The 18,020-nt window shown below is 42.1% G+C and overlaps 2 protein-coding genes across 2 annotated transcripts; both read left to right on the top strand.

Annotated features, from left to right (window-relative positions):
• The first annotated feature begins 7,782 nt into the window (after positions 1-7,782).
• Positions 7,783-12,495, top strand: cyc1 (cytochrome c-1). The gene is made up of 7 exons (XM_079265478.1): positions 7,783-7,913; positions 9,537-9,727; positions 9,825-9,951; positions 10,122-10,279; positions 10,388-10,548; positions 10,958-11,058; positions 11,694-12,495. The coding sequence occupies exons 1-7, from the start codon at positions 7,830-7,832 to the stop codon at positions 11,796-11,798; spliced, it is 927 nt and encodes a 308-aa protein (XP_079121604.1). The 5' UTR covers positions 7,783-7,829; the 3' UTR covers positions 11,799-12,495.
• Positions 12,496-13,900: 1,405 nt separating this feature from the next.
• Positions 13,901-16,896, top strand: LOC306775555 (homeobox expressed in ES cells 1-like; the record flags this gene model as incomplete). The annotated part of the gene is made up of 4 exons (XM_079266007.1): positions 13,901-14,021; positions 15,116-15,267; positions 15,402-15,503; positions 16,717-16,896. 4 exons carry the CDS (start codon positions 13,901-13,903, stop codon positions 16,894-16,896), a joined length of 555 nt encoding a protein of 184 aa, XP_079122133.1.
• Between the last annotated feature and the right edge of the window lie 1,124 nt (positions 16,897-18,020).

The following is an 18,020-nucleotide window of genomic DNA, read 5'->3' as shown; positions in this document are numbered from 1 at the left end:
CGTCTTTCCTTTACAAGCGGGAAAATTATTTCTCTCTCTTTATTTGAGAAAAGTTCATATTTGTGTTGTCAAATTTCACTATGACCCTGAAATTCTGTCTCTTGTGTTATCATATGCTGAATGCAAGCAAAACGACAGAGCAAAATCACACTCTTTCTGATTGAACCAATCTATGAACTGTCTGAAACAATGATGCGAGCAAACATACCACTCCCCGTGGGGCTAAGCCCCCCCTTTCTTTGAATCCTAGAAACGCCCCTGCCGTAGCGGTTATTATCTCGCTGTGCATTTGGAGCGCGTCGCATGCACAGCACGCAGAGAGACGGCCTCCTGTCAAGTTAACATGTCAGGCGATGACAGACACTGCTGGGGCTGATGAATAGTTTATTACCCACCTGCTGTCAAAACACCAAACATCCATCTGCAGCTCCACTCACAATCAACTTCAGCTCATTCAAACAAGCTGGGTGTGTTTATGTATCTTAATATTTCAGGCTAGATGTTTCTCCTTTTTATTATTTAGATTATATCTTCCGTCTCCATCTCGTGTCTCTGATGGAGGTCCACTTATCGATTCATTTGTCTGGAAAGTTATAGGTTTTACTTAATAAAGTATGTTTGCACCATTTACATGTTAAAATACCTGATTCAGGTGATTATTCCATCTTTTACACGCACACATTACCCACGTTAATACAAACATCAACATCCTGCTTTTCAGTTGTTGTTCAGTGTGTGTATATATATATATCTGTGTGTGTGTATGTATATAAATATACATGGTGAGATTCAAAGTTTTGGTCGCAGTAACACCTTTTCTTTATGTTTTGATCTCCTTTGAGGTGCAGTACCAGTAGTGTCCACTAGATGCCGGCAACCAAAGGATCTCCAGGATTTTCTTTGGAACCTCTGCAGTCTACTCAGTGGTTGGATTGAAGAGGTTTAAACTGTGATTCATCAGTCCGTAGTATGTTCAGCTGATATTCCATTCGCGTTAGCCCAACACACTATTCTCTATATGACTTATGTCACTCTCACAACAACTGCCGAGATAAGGCCTTTCGTTTTCAGAGAAGTTTTAATCCTACACAGACCTTTAAACACACCTGTACATATTCCAGCTTGTTATAGGATGCATTATTGTGCAATCGTGCAAAGAAAGACCATTTAAAAATATATATAGAGCAGTCATCTCAGCCAACTGACTCATATGAATCATGATTTTTTTGGCAGGTGACGCCAAACTTTTAAACGTTATGTGTAACCGTTTGTATGTGTGAGTGAGGTTTAACCCCCACAGCAGTTTTTAAGGAGTGACATTAGGCTTCAGTTTATGTCCCTGTTTGTTTCATTTTTTGACGCTGTGCCTCCATCTTCTGGAGGACACAAGTACAACCACTTCATCTGTTCGTTTGTTGTGCTGTTTTGGTTTATGATGCTGCAATAAAGCTGTTAAAGGACAGGTCCATAATATTTCAAGTCTGTCTTAAAACAATAGGCATGTGCCCATGTGTACGTTTTTAAACATTCTGTGCTTGCTGTCATTATTCCTCCTGTTCTTACCATCCAAAGGCTCGCTCTCAACATGGAAGAGAAGGGGGACAACATGCCAAAATACATTCCATGAGCTAATGTGAGGGCTCTCCAGTCTAAATCAGAGATATAAAGTGAGTATCTTCCCAAGTAACATGTATGAAATTGCTTCTTTGTGTTCTTTGTGTTGCCCGTTACATATATACTGTATGTACATATACATTTGACTTTTACCTGCAGCATTATATTTCATTAAGTATTATAGTTTATTCCTATATTTTAGCTGCAGCTCTATTCTGTTTTAGATTCTAAAAATATTTTATTCACATAACTTTAAATACAAGGCCTATTTGTATGAGCACTGTTCGAGGGAGTCTGAGATCCAAGAATTAAATTGTGCTCCACTGTAACTGATATGGATATGACAACAAAGAATGTGAACTATTTATTAAAGGGCTATGATTCAGTTGTTTTTTTATCTACCCTCAAGTAAAGATAAGTCAAATATGTCATCGAAATGTTTACTTGTTTTCAGTCACAACGAACAATAAATAAAAAAGAAAACAGTGCCACGTGTTGATTCTACTGTGAACGGGGCATGTTGTCATGGTTCAATGAAGTTTCTCCATCAAAGGTTATTTGGGGTCACTGGGGGCAGAATCATGCACTACTATTCTTATCCTCATATGCCCTCGGTTTGAACAATAAACCACTTAAATAAACTCAAAGGGGATATTTTAAATGGTTGCTGTCATCACTAAGATCATGTTAGTTTAGTTACAGTCTCACACACCTGTATGATTAGTTTATCCTTTTAAGGTTTTCCATAAGCATTATGGGGCTCTTATGTTATTGTTGAACACGGGGGAGATTATGCGAAATCGCGATGCCTCTAAACAGTTTAGCCCTGGTTATCAGGAGATATAACAAGTCGCACTAAGTTTGAACCGGTTAGACAGACCTGCGTCTGTTGCCAAGAAACCTTCCGTGGCCCTGAAGGGTACGGAGGGAACACATACACACATACACACACACACACACACACACACACACCCCCACCCTCTCTCTGGCGGGCTCCTCAGTTCAAGGGAAGGCCAAGGGCTGATGCAGCAGTATTACACAAAGAAGCGGCCATGAGAAGGTGGGGGCCAAATTGCACACACAAGGCCATAAGAGGCCTGGGGGGAGTTTGAGGAAGAGACCTCGTTAATCATTAGTCTAGAGAAGAAAGGAAGGGAAATCCCCGGACGAAGTCATAAGGGCCAAGTCAGCGGTTTCAAGGAAAACCTATGTGGCGGTCAGATCAAAAGATTAGCCTGAGGGGGAGCATAAATAACGTGCCCTTGACAGTGGCGGCAGTAAGTCTGCAGGGGAGCTCTTAGCGACACACAGAGAGACCCGGCTTTCTGAAAAATACGCTGATGCACGGGTTCTTTGCCTTAATCAATCAAATGATGTTGGAAATTCTGTTGGAAGAAGTGATTGATGTAGATGGGAAGAATGCGCCTGAAGCGAGCGAACCAGCCCGTATTGGTATAAATAAGAGTCGTTTGTAACAGCAAGGCAGAAGTGTGGGGGAAACCAGAGGGTACGGTTGGTTAATGCTGAAATCTTTTCTCAGAAGGATTAGACTCTGTCTGTAGACTGCTTTGAAGGGGTTTTAATACTTAGGTGATTTTTTCGTATATTTTTAGTTAACACTTTTTCTCTGTATTTTGGACCAAGAGATTATACTTTGATTTGAATACAAATAAATAAAAACGAATTGGTACTTTTAGCCCGACTCCATTTCTTCAAATTTCCAGAGAAGCCATAAAAGAGGTGGTCACACCTCACCGGACATCCCCCAGCCCCTGAGGTAAGTTGGAGCGACCTCCAGCACGGCACACTACTGATAAGCATTCCTGACATGCGCCAAACATCCTAATAACTTATTCGAATTATTTTCGCTTTAAACTAAGAGAAGTCCTCCGGGAGAGACCAGCTTGCGTTTGAAAGAGCTTTATATCTGTTTGGGTTCTCAAGCCGGATCTTATCAATTACGAAAGGATTAAGAAAAATCTAAAAACCAAAATAAATAAAAGAGACAGAATAAATACTGGACTTTTATAAAACCAAATAATCGTGAGAGCGACAGACTACCCTGTCTATATGAGTGGCTGCGGGTCACGTCAGATTAGACAGAAATCCAGCTTTGGACCAGGCTGGTGGTCAGATAATTAAAGAATATTCGGTACAATATTATAACCCGGTAAAGATCAATCTTAGGGTACAGCAGTACTCGAGGCAAAACCAGGGAGGATTGGGGAGAATTCTCTCATCCCCATTCTCCCGCCAGGTCAGATGTGAAGATCATATAGGGAACGGATTAAAACCCACCCCCCCTTCTCGCCGCCTCTCACGGCAATAAGGGGTTCACACAGGGAGGTCCCAGGTCCACCGGGCACGCGTCACGTGGAGTCTGGGTCCCTCTGGTGCATCGCAAGGGATGATGTATCACCAGCTGACCCCCTGTCGATCTGTGCATCAATGATCGATACGGAGCTCCGTCGGCTCACTCTTTTATGCGTTTCACATAAAAGGCCTCCTATTTGCTTATTACTAATTATTTCCAGATGAATTGAAAAGGTTTACATAAGGAATATAGTTCTAATAACCCAAATAGAAATAATAAAAAAAAAAAAATTAAAAAAAAATTAATAATTATTAATTTTTCAATTTTTTATTATCGAATCAAAAAATCGTGAGGGGTCACCCCCCAGATATCACGTAACATGGCGCCCAACGTGGGGCAACATTGCCCGAGATCAGTCATCCATATACCTGGTGGGACCTGACCTATGCTGAAATGGGCCCCAATATGTATTCCAATTCAGAAACATGGGACTGGTCGTTCAGAGGCGTGGCGAGAGCACCATGGATGCTGGAGCGGAGCATATTACTGAACCACCTTCCTCATGATCGGGTACCAGCCCGGGCACACATGGCCCGGTGTGCAGTCTGGATTTATCTACATAGTATTGGATACTGGGCGAGGGTGGCATGCGTTGATTCTGCTGGACAATGTGTGGAAGAATATCTCCTCTGGGACCAGAGGGCGTGCCGAGCCACGTGGCGGATGGAACGTGAACTACTGAGTTACTGAACACTGGGACTGCGGCTCTTAAGAGACACTGACTATGGGCTTTACGCCCCAAAAAAAAAAAAAAAAAAGAAGAAAAAAAAAAAAAAAAAACCCAGGTATGTGATAATATGCAATCTATAAATGTCCCTTGATATGATGATATTCGGGTATTTCCTATGATGAGGATACGTCCTTAAAATGGGGAGTATTTGGGTTGTTCCTGAGACATGTAGTATTTAGTCATTGTATTTTCTGATATATTCAACGGGGTGTATTGTGTACTCGTATATCTTGGAGGGGGAATGAGTGGGTGCATTTTTTTGTTTTAGCGTTGATTATTTTTTCTTCTTTTAAACTAGGTTTTCAGAGAGGACTAATGGTCCTTACTCTAGTTCAAAAACATATGATATAATCCACATTTTGTAGCCTGTACTGTAATGATATCTGTGAGAAGTAGAGTTTGTTTTTGGGGTTGATGAGTGTTTTACTTTTTAGCGTTATTTTTTTTTTTCTTCTTTTAAACTATGTTTTCAGATAGGATTCATTTTCATTTGCCTGTCTTTATTTCTATAATATCAGTTCATGTGTTGAGTTTCGATATGATTCAGACTCCCCTTGTTGTTCTGGGAATACCTGCGTTTGTGCATTTTTACGATACCACAGAGGTCTGACATAACTTGTGTGAGCGTATAAGATGTTCTATTTTTCATGTATCAGGGGCGATTCGAGAGAGGGAGTGAGGAGAGCTGCGAATTGGCCCCCATAAAAAAAAAAAAAAAAGGGGGTGGGATCTTCCATTCACTGAGATGGACATGGTCAAAGGTTTTTACCTCAACTAATCATGGTAACTACATTTTGGGTGATACAAGAACGAAGGTAGAGACAAGTCGCGATTCGCAAGAGAGGGTGTTGAACACGGGGGAGATTATGCGAAATCGCGATGCCTCTAAACAGTTTAGCCCTGGTTATCAGGAGATATAACAAGTCGCACTAAGTTTGAACCGGTTAGACAGACCTGCGTCTGTTGCCAAGAAACCTTCCGTGGCCCTGAAGGGTACGGAGGGAACACATACACACATACACACACACACACACACACACACACACCCCCACCCTCTCTCTGGCGGGCTCCTCAGTTCAAGGGAAGGCCAAGGGCTGATGCAGCAGTATTACACAAAGAAGCGGCCATGAGAAGGTGGGGGCCAAATTGCACACACAAGGCCATAAGAGGCCTGGGGGGAGTTTGAGGAAGAGACCTCGTTAATCATTAGTCTAGAGAAGAAAGGAAGGGAAATCCCCGGACGAAGTCATAAGGGCCAAGTCAGCGGTTTCAAGGAAAACCTATGTGGCGGTCAGATCAAAAGATTAGCCTGAGGGGGAGCATAAATAACGTGCCCTTGACAGTGGCGGCAGTAAGTCTGCAGGGGAGCTCTTAGCGACACACAGAGAGACCCGGCTTTCTGAAAAATACGCTGATGCACGGGTTCTTTGCCTTAATCAATCAAATGATGTTGGAAATTCTGTTGGAAGAAGTGATTGATGTAGATGGGAAGAATGCGCCTGAAGCGAGCGAACCAGCCCGTATTGGTATAAATAAGAGTCGTTTGTAACAGCAAGGCAGAAGTGTGGGGGAAACCAGAGGGTACGGTTGGTTAATGCTGAAATCTTTTCTCAGAAGGATTAGACTCTGTCTGTAGACTGCTTTGAAGGGGTTTTAATACTTAGGTGATTTTTTCGTATATTTTTAGTTAACACTTTTTCTCTGTATTTTGGACCAAGAGATTATACTTTGATTTGAATACAAATAAATAAAAACGAATTGGTACTTTTAGCCCGACTCCATTTCTTCAAATTTCCAGAGAAGCCATAAAAGAGGTGGTCACACCTCACCGGACATCCCCCAGCCCCTGAGGTAAGTTGGAGCGACCTCCAGCACGGCACACTACTGATAAGCATTCCTGACATGCGCCAAACATCCTAATAACTTATTCGAATTATTTTCGCTTTAAACTAAGAGAAGTCCTCCGGGAGAGACCAGCTTGCGTTTGAAAGAGCTTTATATCTGTTTGGGTTCTCAAGCCGGATCTTATCAATTACGAAAGGATTAAGAAAAATCTAAAAACCAAAATAAATAAAAGAGACAGAATAAATACTGGACTTTTATAAAACCAAATAATCGTGAGAGCGACAGACTACCCTGTCTATATGAGTGGCTGCGGGTCACGTCAGATTAGACAGAAATCCAGCTTTGGACCAGGCTGGTGGTCAGATAATTAAAGAATATTCGGTACAATATTATAACCCGGTAAAGATCAATCTTAGGGTACAGCAGTACTCGAGGCAAAACCAGGGAGGATTGGGGAGAATTCTCTCATCCCCATTCTCCCGCCAGGTCAGATGTGAAGATCATATAGGGAACGGATTAAAACCCACCCCCCCTTCTCGCCGCCTCTCACGGCAATAAGGGGTTCACACAGGGAGGTCCCAGGTCCACCGGGCACGCGTCACGTGGAGTCTGGGTCCCTCTGGTGCATCGCAAGGGATGATGTATCACCAGCTGACCCCCTGTCGATCTGTGCATCAATGATCGATACGGAGCTCCGTCGGCTCACTCTTTTATGCGTTTCACATAAAAGGCCTCCTATTTGCTTATTACTAATTATTTCCAGATGAATTGAAAAGGTTTACATAAGGAATATAGTTCTAATAACCCAAATAGAAATAATAAAAAAAAAAAAATTAAAAAAAAATTAATAATTATTAATTTTTCAATTTTTTATTATCGAATCAAAAAATCGTGAGGGGTCACCCCCCAGATATCACGTAACATTATACATATTGTGTACTGCTCTGAGTTGTAGTTGTGCGACTCCAACCCTTCAATAGTAACCAGCAAGACATGTTTTCTCTACATGTATGCAAATATTGGTAATTGCCTATGAGTATATGTATGTGTATATTATTTAATTCCATTCATTATTTTAGTTTTTTCATACATAATGGAAGTTGTGGCTCTCAATGTTTTTATTCTGACAGTTGAGAGCTACGTGATAACAGATGACTTCACGCAGCCTGCATTTATTTTGAAGGTTCAGACCGGAAGACGTATTGTTTCTTGTCTTCGCGTCAGTGCGCGACGCTTTTTTGTCAGCTCAGAACCGCAGAGAAGAAGATGGCGGCGCTACGAGTCTCGGTGCTATCGGGGAGTGGGAGAGTGTGTCTCCTCCTCACATCGAAAACTATCAAGACCCCCGTGGTAGGTCGATAGATGGAGTATTATGTTTAGCACCCAGGACGGAATGTGTTTAGAACAATATATTTATTATAAATGTGCTGCTGTGAGGTGTCCTACTATTAGCTAAGTAGCTACATGTTAGCCTGGTTGAGACAAGGTCACTCGTGTTCTCACACATTTCTAGGCTCTCAGCAACAACCGTGACACCAGCTGCGCTTATATGTTATCACTCTGTAAGCATAGAGATTGACATGGCGTCAATTACTGCGACAACAAAGGCAGAAGATCTAGAAAACGTTGGTAGCTACACGGAGCAAGATGACCGGTTAGCTAACGCTAGCTAACGTTAGATCATGAAGTCGTGTCAAACTACCCGGCAAAATTTAAAAAGTTGGCTCAAATTAAACTTGTACCATAAGGTACAGGGATACGGATCTGCATGCCACGGTGTGTGTTGTTAGTGTTTAACTGTTTTGATATTGACATGTTTCACGTTGTAAAGATGTTTTCGGCATAAACTGCAACGGCTGACCGGCAAACTAACGAGTTAGCATTTCAAGGACTGAAAGGACTTCCGATAATCAAAGCAGTCTTTAGCCGTTTATTGGTGTGATGGACAAATAGATAGATATGGATAGACAGATAGGTAGACAGACAGACAGATGGGTAGGTAGGTGGATAGATAAACTACTTGTCCACTATGTGTTCCAATATTTGGGACTTTTAAATGGTGTGTCACTTGTCTACTGACGGATACCACTTCACCATTTCAAGTCCCAAATTTGTAAATATGCGCCTCTCCTGTGTAGCTTGGTTTTAGGCTGGAGGTGTGTGTTTGTGTGTGTGTGTCCTGATACAGGGGTGCTGTCATGTGATGCCTGGTTACAGAAGTGAAGGGCAGTTTCATAAGTACGACCAGCGTACGTGCTATAAGCAAGGGCATTAGGATGAACTGCACTTCAAAATAGTATCAATATTGTGACTAGAGCTGGATCGATTAGACGGTAGTTAATAAGCATCTGTTTTGATCATCTTTGAATCATATTTCAAGTAAAAATGCCGAGCAATTCCTCGTTACTCCAACCTCTGAGATGTGAGGGTTTGCTGCTTTTCTTTGTCTCTGGTGATGTAATCAGACTGTCGTTGGCTTTACACTGTTGGTGGGACAAAACCAGCAAGGTGCAGATGTGTCGCTGACCTTCCATAAATTGGGATTTTCAATTTTATTTCGATATTTTATAGACAAACATTTTTTATCAGGAAATTACTTGACAGACGTTAGTTGCAGTCCTATTTGCTAAGACTTTAAAATTCAATTCAAATTCTTTAAAGTATCAGATAAACACTGAGTACAAAGAATTGTTTGGTTACTGTTATATGGCTTTGATTGTTTCAGGTGTTTTGTCCAACAACACAGCAATACTCACGTCTGGTTTGCAAGAACCAGTGAATTCTTTCCATTTTCTATCAAAATGACTCTAAGAACTAACAGATTAATCATTCGTTTCATTCATGGTGTCAGTCAGTCTTATAACAGAATATAAAGTCATTGGCTGTTTTGAATAATCACGTGTACATTATTGCACTTGGATGATTTGTAAGTAGATGACTTAACTGGACTCTTGTGGTCTTTGTTTCTCGTAGGCCAAAATGTCCTTCGCCAGTTTGCCGCGGAGCAAGAAGGTTACCCTGACCACGATGGGCGTGGTCACAGCTGGGGCAGCGGGGCTCGCCCTGATGCTGCACCAGTCCGTCAAAGCCACCGACCTGGAGCTCCACCCCCCCAATTACCCCTGGAGCCACGCTGGACCTCTGTCCTCTCTGGACCACGCTAGGTAGGATGGATGGACACACACGCGTCCTCCAGTGTCTGCATTCGTTTTGGCCCTTTTTATAGTCTGACTTTGTCTTCCTGTCTCGCTCTTTCTGCAGTATTCGTCGTGGCTACCAGGTGTATATGCAGGTGTGTGCAGCCTGCCACAGTATGGAGTACCTGGCCTTCAGAAACCTGGTGGGAGTGTCGCACACAGAGGCCGAGGTTAAGGCCATCGCCGAGGAGGTGAGGCTGTGTGTGTGAGTTTATGGTGGTGCGGTTTTAAATTGATCCCACATCACTCTCAGTATTTTACAGTTTACACGTTTTTGATAAATGTTGTTTTGGTTATTTTTGGTAATCTGCGGTTATATTCTCGGGTTTTCAGCCATACTTAAAAGGTTCCTTGTGTTCAGGTGGAGGTAGTGGACGGTCCCGATGAGACTGGAGAGATGTTCACCCGGCCAGGAAAGCAGTCGGACTACTTCCCAAAGCCCTACTCCAACCCTGAGGCGGCCCGCAACGCCAACAACGGAGCCCTGCCTCCAGATCTCAGCTACATCGTCAACGCCAGGTAACAACCAAAAGACAGAAAACCTGCACGGTTTAGTCTGAAAGCCATGAAATCAGCCCGGAAAAATCCACATATCCTCGTGGTCACTTGTCCCGCTGCTCCCCTCAGACACGGAGGAGAGGACTACGTGTTCAGCCTGCTGACGGGATACTGCGAACCCCCGGCAGGAGTGGAGGTGAGAGAAGGTCTCTACTACAACCCGTACTTCGCTGGCCAGGCCATCGGCATGGCCCCGCCCATCTACAACGAGGTGCTGGAGTATGACGACGGTACGTGAAGATGCAGTGTGTATGTGTGCTCAGACCTGTCGCACAATGATGATGTCAGAACTGAAAATGCATCGACATCAATATATTTTGAGGGAGCGCTTCCCGTATCCCAGGAAATGCATGTCTTTGTCATATCTATATAGATATATGAAGCTTATGTTTTCAGTTTGTCAAAGATGGAAGAAACTATTTTTTATATAATAAAAATATATTAAAAGATGGGCTTGCTTCACTAAATACATTCTTTTTTTAAAGTATTAAATGGACTAGATAAAAAAAGAGTTTCCATTGTATTTAAATAATTACAGAATTAATACATCACAATCAATTTGTTTGTAGTAAAACTAGATTTAACTATTTCATCCACCCCTAAGAGAGCATTACGTTAAGATACTCTCTGATTCCACAGGAACCCCTGCCACCATGAGCCAGGTTGCTAAAGACGTGTGTACGTTCTTAAGGTGGGCCGCCGAGCCAGAGCACGACCAACGTAAACGCATGGGACTGAAGGTACGACACACACACACACACACACACACACACACACACACACACACACACACACCCCCCGGACTGCATCTGAAATTGAAATGTACCGATACTAGCTGGGTACACACGCCAAAACATTGCTTTTATTTCAATACTTTGTGGCTTCTTTTGTTAAATGAAAAAGGCTTTTTCTAGAAAAACATGTATAAACTCCTCAAAGTTGTCAAATGCTAAATGCGCAAGCTGCTGTATAAAAAAATGTGCTTGAATAAAATAGATTTGATGTAATTTGAGACTTTTAAAATGCTTTTTTTATTTTATTTTTTTACTGGCATTCAGATCGATCAGTGCAGGGCTATGCTATGCTAACATTGTAGCAAAATCACGTCATCTAGTCCTAAAGACGGTAGCGACGTTATTGTTTGTACCACAGACAGTCTATGGTTTACATACACATGTTTATACAGATAGTTTCTCTATCGTAGAGCCCGGATACCCACAGACGGCTACATGATTTATTTATTCAACAAGACTTCTCTACGTACGCACATGTCCAGTGTTGAATGAATCTATAGCGCGTGTTCTGAACAAGTGGAAACGGGTTAACATGGAGCTCAATGTGTGGCTTAACCTCTCCGCCCTCGTTCTCCTCCCAGCTGCTGATGGGCTCCAGCATCGTCGTCCCTCTGCTCTACTACATGAAGAGGCACAGGTGGTCCGTGCTGAAGAGCAGGAAGATCGCCTACAGGCCTCCCAAGTAAACGGAGATCAAACTCCCCCCTTACCCGGGCCTAACACCTACCAGAGAGGGCCGCGTTCAACGACCCCACAACGCTCGCCTCGTAACTATCATACGGACAAAAAACCAGAACAACCGACGAACACACGCATGCCTTTCTAAGAGGAGGTAGAGAAATGAGAATATATGTTTATGTCTAAAGAAAGCTTGTTTTTAGTTGTTGGGTGCGGTAGAACCAATAGTGTCACAGATTGTTCCTGCATCTGGAATACTGTGGTGCAAGTTTGTGTCAGAGTTGTGGCGTTCTTGAACGCACCCTCCACAAAAGTTTTGTTTGTTTTATCTGGCAGCAGTTGAGGTCTTGACATCTCGTATCGGACGCGTTGTCACAAACCGACTGAGTTGCTTTGACTGCCCGTCTTTGTAAGATGCTAAATCATCACGCAGAGAAAATGGCTGCATCTCAAAGTTTGTAACATCCTCCCCTGTCCTCTCCATAAAGCCACTCGGTGGATGCAATGCAGCCTCTGAACCTCTGTTTTACTGTACAAAAATAAATTATCATAAAGGAAATGTTCCGTGTGGTGTTCTTCTCTTTCTAGCGGACGTTACACACAAACTTTTATTTTTTATTCAGCCCTTGTCGTCCTGTCTGACTCGTTGAATCTGCTTCTACGCTTTGTCATGTAAATATTTAATAAACTGGTGAATGAACAATCTTTCTTATGAGCTTATTTGTTCACTTCCAGAGCGGAACGTTGCTAATCCCTTTGAAAGTGTTAGAAATGAATCCGATCCCTCTGCTTCCCGTCTGTATTTCACAAAGTACAGAAAAATTATTCGGTCACAAATCAGCTGATTGTTTTCCACAAAGTCTGACACATAACGGCCCTCGTCTCGTAACATTCGCAATACATTCAACCAATTTAATAAAGAGAAACTGCTTGTTAAGCTGATCATTTATCCTGAAGTAAAACGAGGTGTCACAACTCAGTCAACGTTTCTCGAAGCGGAGGATATTTGCGCCACACAAACTGAACCGCTTGTTCCAGCTGAACATTCTCTTGTGTTCCTCCCCACATTTTGTCTTAAAAGAGATCTAAAATACAGACGGACACATCCCCGGTGTCCCCATTCCACAGGTCATCACACTGAAGCCCCCCCCCCCCTCCCCCCTGCCTGGAATCATCACATCCTTACATTCATCCCGCTGTTCATTGTGAGATAAATAAACAAGTGTGCGGTTGGTTTAAAGCTGCTTCGGGCCTTCCTCAGGAGCTAATCTGGTTGTGAAAAGGTTTTCCTCCCCGCTGCTCCAACCTGCATTCAGTCGCTACGAGCTTCTTCTGCATCACAACACACACAGATTAGGCTAATGGCATTACTGGATCTCCCCGGATCATTATTATTGCCCTCATTATCATTATTATTATTATTATTAGATTAAAGCTCCGTCACAGACTTGTAACAGAAGGACTGATGTATTATTTTCCCGTGAAAACTAAACAGATTTTCTACTTTGGTAATTCAGAAGAAAAGGGTGGAATTAGTCTTTGTGTTTGTGTGAGTTTTTAAAAACAGGCTTCTTACCGTAATCTCACAAACACACTCGACATTGATTCACATGAGGGAAAACACAAACAAACGCACACAAGATGGGTTGTTTGTGTCCTGCAAAGTTTGCTAATTTTGCAAAGGTGTTGAATGAAGTAAACTAAAAATGTAAATACGCTGTTTCTCAGTGACACCCACACACACACACAGCAGAGATTAGCCGCTGTATGGAACCTCAGGGAACCTCATTCACATGGAAAAACCACTTAATTCTAATTGGTGGCCAGTGTAAATCCTCCACTCCCATTCAAACCAGCAGTCAGCGGTTTGTCTTCCTGCTGCTTCACATGTAGCTCAGACTTACAAACATCCATTCAGCCTGCTCAGTTGATTGGAGAGCACAGGTCCACAGTGCAGAACTCAAAGCATCATCCAGCTTTTACACTGAAAGGAACTCGATTTATGGAACTATTTAGTTTTCTTTTGGTTGTTGCCAGTAGTTTTGTTAGCGCGCTGGGAGGCTCTCTGCTCTCGGGGCTGTTCGTTGATCCGTTAGTCAGATCCATCATTATGGCGTCCGCTCTGGCCTCCGTGACGGCAGACAGCAGGCCGGCTTTCTCCATCGATCGGATTCTGGGTTTGGAGCCGGAAAGACCTGGAAACTGCCGGAAGCTCCACCGACCCTGGGCAGGTGAGGAGCACAGAGTTTGGACTGAAGTTTCTTTCTTATTTATGAAGCACCAATCTGATATTATTGTGTATTTTAATGTGTTGCTTAGTTATACAATTGTAGAAATATTGAATTGACCCATTAGTTCCATTTTGTCTTGGCTCACACATTTATAATATTTAAGTTGAGGTATATAAAGCTCAACACCATTTGGTTTGACATAAAAAGAAATGACACAGTGCACCACAATATCCTGTAAATGATTATAACGGTAAAAATCTACTTTCTACACTTAATTTAAAAAGAGGCTCGTAGAAAATCTTAACAGAGTAAAAGTTGCTTTTCTATAAATACAAACACGTGATCCTTGTTTCATTTGTGTAATTATATGACTTCTGAGTTCTGTATCCTTATTTATATTTTCCTTCGTTTCCCTAAAATCGCAGATATTTATTCAGTCATTTTCAGTTTTCCAATATTTCCCTTTGCCTGAAAATATTTCAATTGACATTTTGTTTTTGGACAAACCAATTCAACCCGTGGCCGTTGAAAATGTGTAGCTCCCCTGCAGCCTCTCTGAAATAATAATAACAATGATAATAACAATACGTTTATTTATATAGCACCTTCATAAACAGAGTTTACAAAGTGCTTTAAAGAGATAATTATTTCCAGACGCTGTTCTGGGACGACAGACTCTTAACACCTTTCTCATTGAGCCTCTACTTTCTCTATGATGGATCACAGTATTGTCTCATTGTCCCTGAAACGTAACTGAACTGTAACCGAAATGAAACTAAATATCAGTGTTTCATGAAGCACGTAATCATTACAAAGAAATCATGTAAAATGTTAATTATAATAATAATAAATCAATTTTCTATCACGCTTTTCAAGATACCCAAAGACGCTTTACAGGGCTGAGACAAATAGAACAAACAAACAAACACAAAAAACAAAACAAAACAAAAAAACGAATAACTGGAGAAGTTGCGCTGAATGGGTCATGGCAATTCTCATTTATATTTCGTGAATACATAATAAATGGCTCACTGTTAGGTGGTCAAGGCAAATATCAACCCGTTAAAATGTATTTTAATTTTGTTTATATCCAGAGATCGGAGCCGAGAAGAAGCACAGAGGAAACGGTACGTGTTCTCAACAACAACATCATCATCATCATCATCATCATCAGCTGGACTCTCCCAGGCCGACATCAAACTGGTACATCGGACGCAGACCGCGCACCGCCTTCACCAACAGCCAGGTAATCAATCAATCAATCAATTAATCAATCAGTCAATCAATCAATCAATCAATCAGCCGAACAAATAGATCCTCATTCAACACTGAGGTCCGTTATGGAGTTGAGGACCGTCTGTTGATCTCTCTGCTGTGCAGGTGAATGTACTGGAGACGGTGTTTCAGGTGAACTGTTATCCAGGTATCCAGCTGAGGGAGCAGCTGGCAGGGAGGCTGGACCTGGACGAGGACAGAATACAGGTTCATACAGCACTCGATGAGAACTCAACCCAGGAAGGAAGACAGCGCTCTACTGCTTCTTAAACCTCACACAGCCCACAGTGCAAAGTCATCACAAACTGTTTGAATCCAACAGAGTATTTTGAGGATTCCCAGGCGTAATGCTACATAAACGTACTTTACTACCAGGACGCATGTCTGGTGTTTAAAAGAGAACCTCACCGAGGCCGTGTTACACGTCATGGCTTGATTAAAAGTGTAATTAGTGTCGACAAGCTTAATGAATTACCATTAAATATTTAAATTGAGCAAATGAATTAGTCTTTCCTTTTCAAGCATTTAAAGTTACTGTGAGGAACTTGTATCTGGTTATGAAACAGTCTCAGTTTAATACTAATGCATCTATCAGACCTCCATCAGTAAACGAGACCCTCGGAGAGAAGATGGTCTGTTTCTATAGAGTTATTCTTGATGCTCGTCATCGGAGCCACCGGGTCGGATTCTGGTGAAACCAGATGAACTCATGCAGGTTCACCAGAAACTCCTTCATCTCAGACTCCAGCGGGGCCTCGACCGTCCTTGATCTGCAGTCGGAGCTCCGGAGGGAGGAGAAGAGCTCAGTTGCCGGCAGCAGCAGCGTCTCCTCCTCCTCCTCCTCCTCCTCCTCCTCCTCCTCCTCCTCCTCCTCCTCCTCCTCCTCCTCCAGGAGCAGAGCTTCTCCTCTCTGGGAGCAAACACCGACACCACGCTGCTGGAGACCCAGGACGTATAGCTGGACCCGCTGGAGGGAAGGGGGGCACGGGAGAACCAGAACCAGGACTGAGAGGGGCAGACTGTCAGACCCTGCTGCAGTAAAATGAGAGGTTTCCTAAAGGGAGTCTGGTGCTCAGAAACACTACCACTTTAGTCCACAGGGGGCGCCAGAATCAACACAAATTTAAAGTTCCTCATAGTAGCTTTAATAATGCTCTAATGCAAGTAAACGGGTGTAAAAAAGGTACAGAGGACAGTACTCTAAAACCAGTAACACAATGAGATTCATGTTTGTGTCTCTCGCACGATCAATTGTTGCAGCTTGTCACACTTTAACTTTATGCGCTCACACTCGGGATTGTCCCTTTATTTTTGTATCTCATATTTAAGAAGCAGGTGAGAAAAAATGGCCGCATGAAACGTCCTTAAAGCTTCTTCTCCTGCGATCTGAGCCACGTTCATTTTCCACTCTCTCTCTCAGATCTGGTTTCAGAACCGGCGGGCCAAGCTGAGACGTTCCCTCAGAGAAACCCGTCTGCAGCTGGTTCAGACGGCCGTGGCTGACCTCGGGGTCAGAGGTCGAGTGAAGGCGAGCGAAGGTCGGGGTGAGCTGGAGCTCGCCTCTCGTCGGCAGCTTGAGGCGGAGGAAGAGGAGGAGTGACGCTGATGAACTCTGAACTGTTATTCATCACTTTCTACCAGCTTCTGTCTTTATTCTTCCTTCCTCCCAAATGTCACAACTGTGGAAAACAAATGCTGACAAATTAAAGTCACAGGTTGCTTAAAATCCCAACACAGGATTTAATGTTTGCACAGAAATAGGTTTCTATATCAACCGTATTGAGGACGTTTGTTATGAGGTCTGCTCGGGATCCGTTTGTAATGTTAAGTGTCTGAATATGTGAACAAGTTTCTGTTCTCTAACCTGTACAAAGTCTAATTAATTAAAGTATTTGAATCTCATGTCTGTCCTTTGCATTACTTCACTATGGATAGTTTTTAGTTATTCACATACTGTACTCGTTTACTGGTCAGATCTCTGAGTGTTCTTAAAATACAAACAGTTTCAGAGAAGCAGGCACTCAATATAATGTATAGTTTAAGTTCACTTTTTTATTTGTATTTATTGATTGTTTTTAATCAAATAAGGTTTGAAAAAGACATGTCTGTACAGGCATGGTATTATAATAGTATTTCCATTTTCTGCTACTTTACACTTCTACTCTACATTTCAGAGGCAAATATTGAACTCCACTTTTATTTTTTTAAGTTAAGTTTAGTATTCAGATATTTTACTCAGGTAAAAGTAGCAATATTACATTTTAAAAATACTCTGTTACAAGTAAAAGTCCTGCATTAAAAGTTTTGCTGAAGTAAAAGCAGAAACGTATTAGCATAAAAATATACTTCACCAAAAAGTAAAAGTACTCATTATGTCGAATGGCCCATTTCAGAATAAAATTCCTTATTCATTTATAATCTTCCATGCAATTCTTCACGGTGAATACTTTTACTTTTGGTACTTTTTTGGTATATTTTGATGGTAATACTTTTCTACTTTGAATGCATGTTGTAACAAAGTATTTCCAGTGTGTGGTATTAAAGTACAATATCAAAGTACTGCTTCATCCACTTCAATACAAGCTGTTTAATGTAATCAGATTTTGACGAGGTTTTGTTTCTCCTTTTGTTATTTTTGAAGTGTATTTAAATTCGTTATTTCGTCAAAAAACAAAAGAAAGTTCTAAATCACGCGGCCGGCTCTGATTGGCTGAACCGTGCCAC

Source organism: Melanostigma gelatinosum (genome assembly GCF_949748355.1).
Source record: "Melanostigma gelatinosum genome assembly, chromosome: 3".
NCBI classification, from domain to species: Eukaryota; Metazoa; Chordata; class Actinopteri; order Perciformes; family Zoarcidae; genus Melanostigma; species Melanostigma gelatinosum.
This window is presented reverse-complemented; position numbering and strand designations above follow the sequence as displayed.

What these genes read in the sequence shown, in the direction of transcription:
- cyc1 (XM_079265478.1), top strand. Translation starts at nt 7,830, where the DNA reads ATGGCGGCGCTACGAGTCTCGGTGCTATCGGGGAGTGGGAGAGTGTGT. An exon ending in GGTGCTGGAGTATGACGACG is followed by an intron (nt 10,549 to 10,957) that starts GTACGTGAAGAT and finishes CTGATTCCACAG; the next exon opens with GAACCCCTGCCACCATGAGC. An exon ending in GTAAACGCATGGGACTGAAG is followed by an intron (nt 11,059 to 11,693) that starts GTACGACACACA and finishes TTCTCCTCCCAG; the next exon opens with CTGCTGATGGGCTCCAGCAT.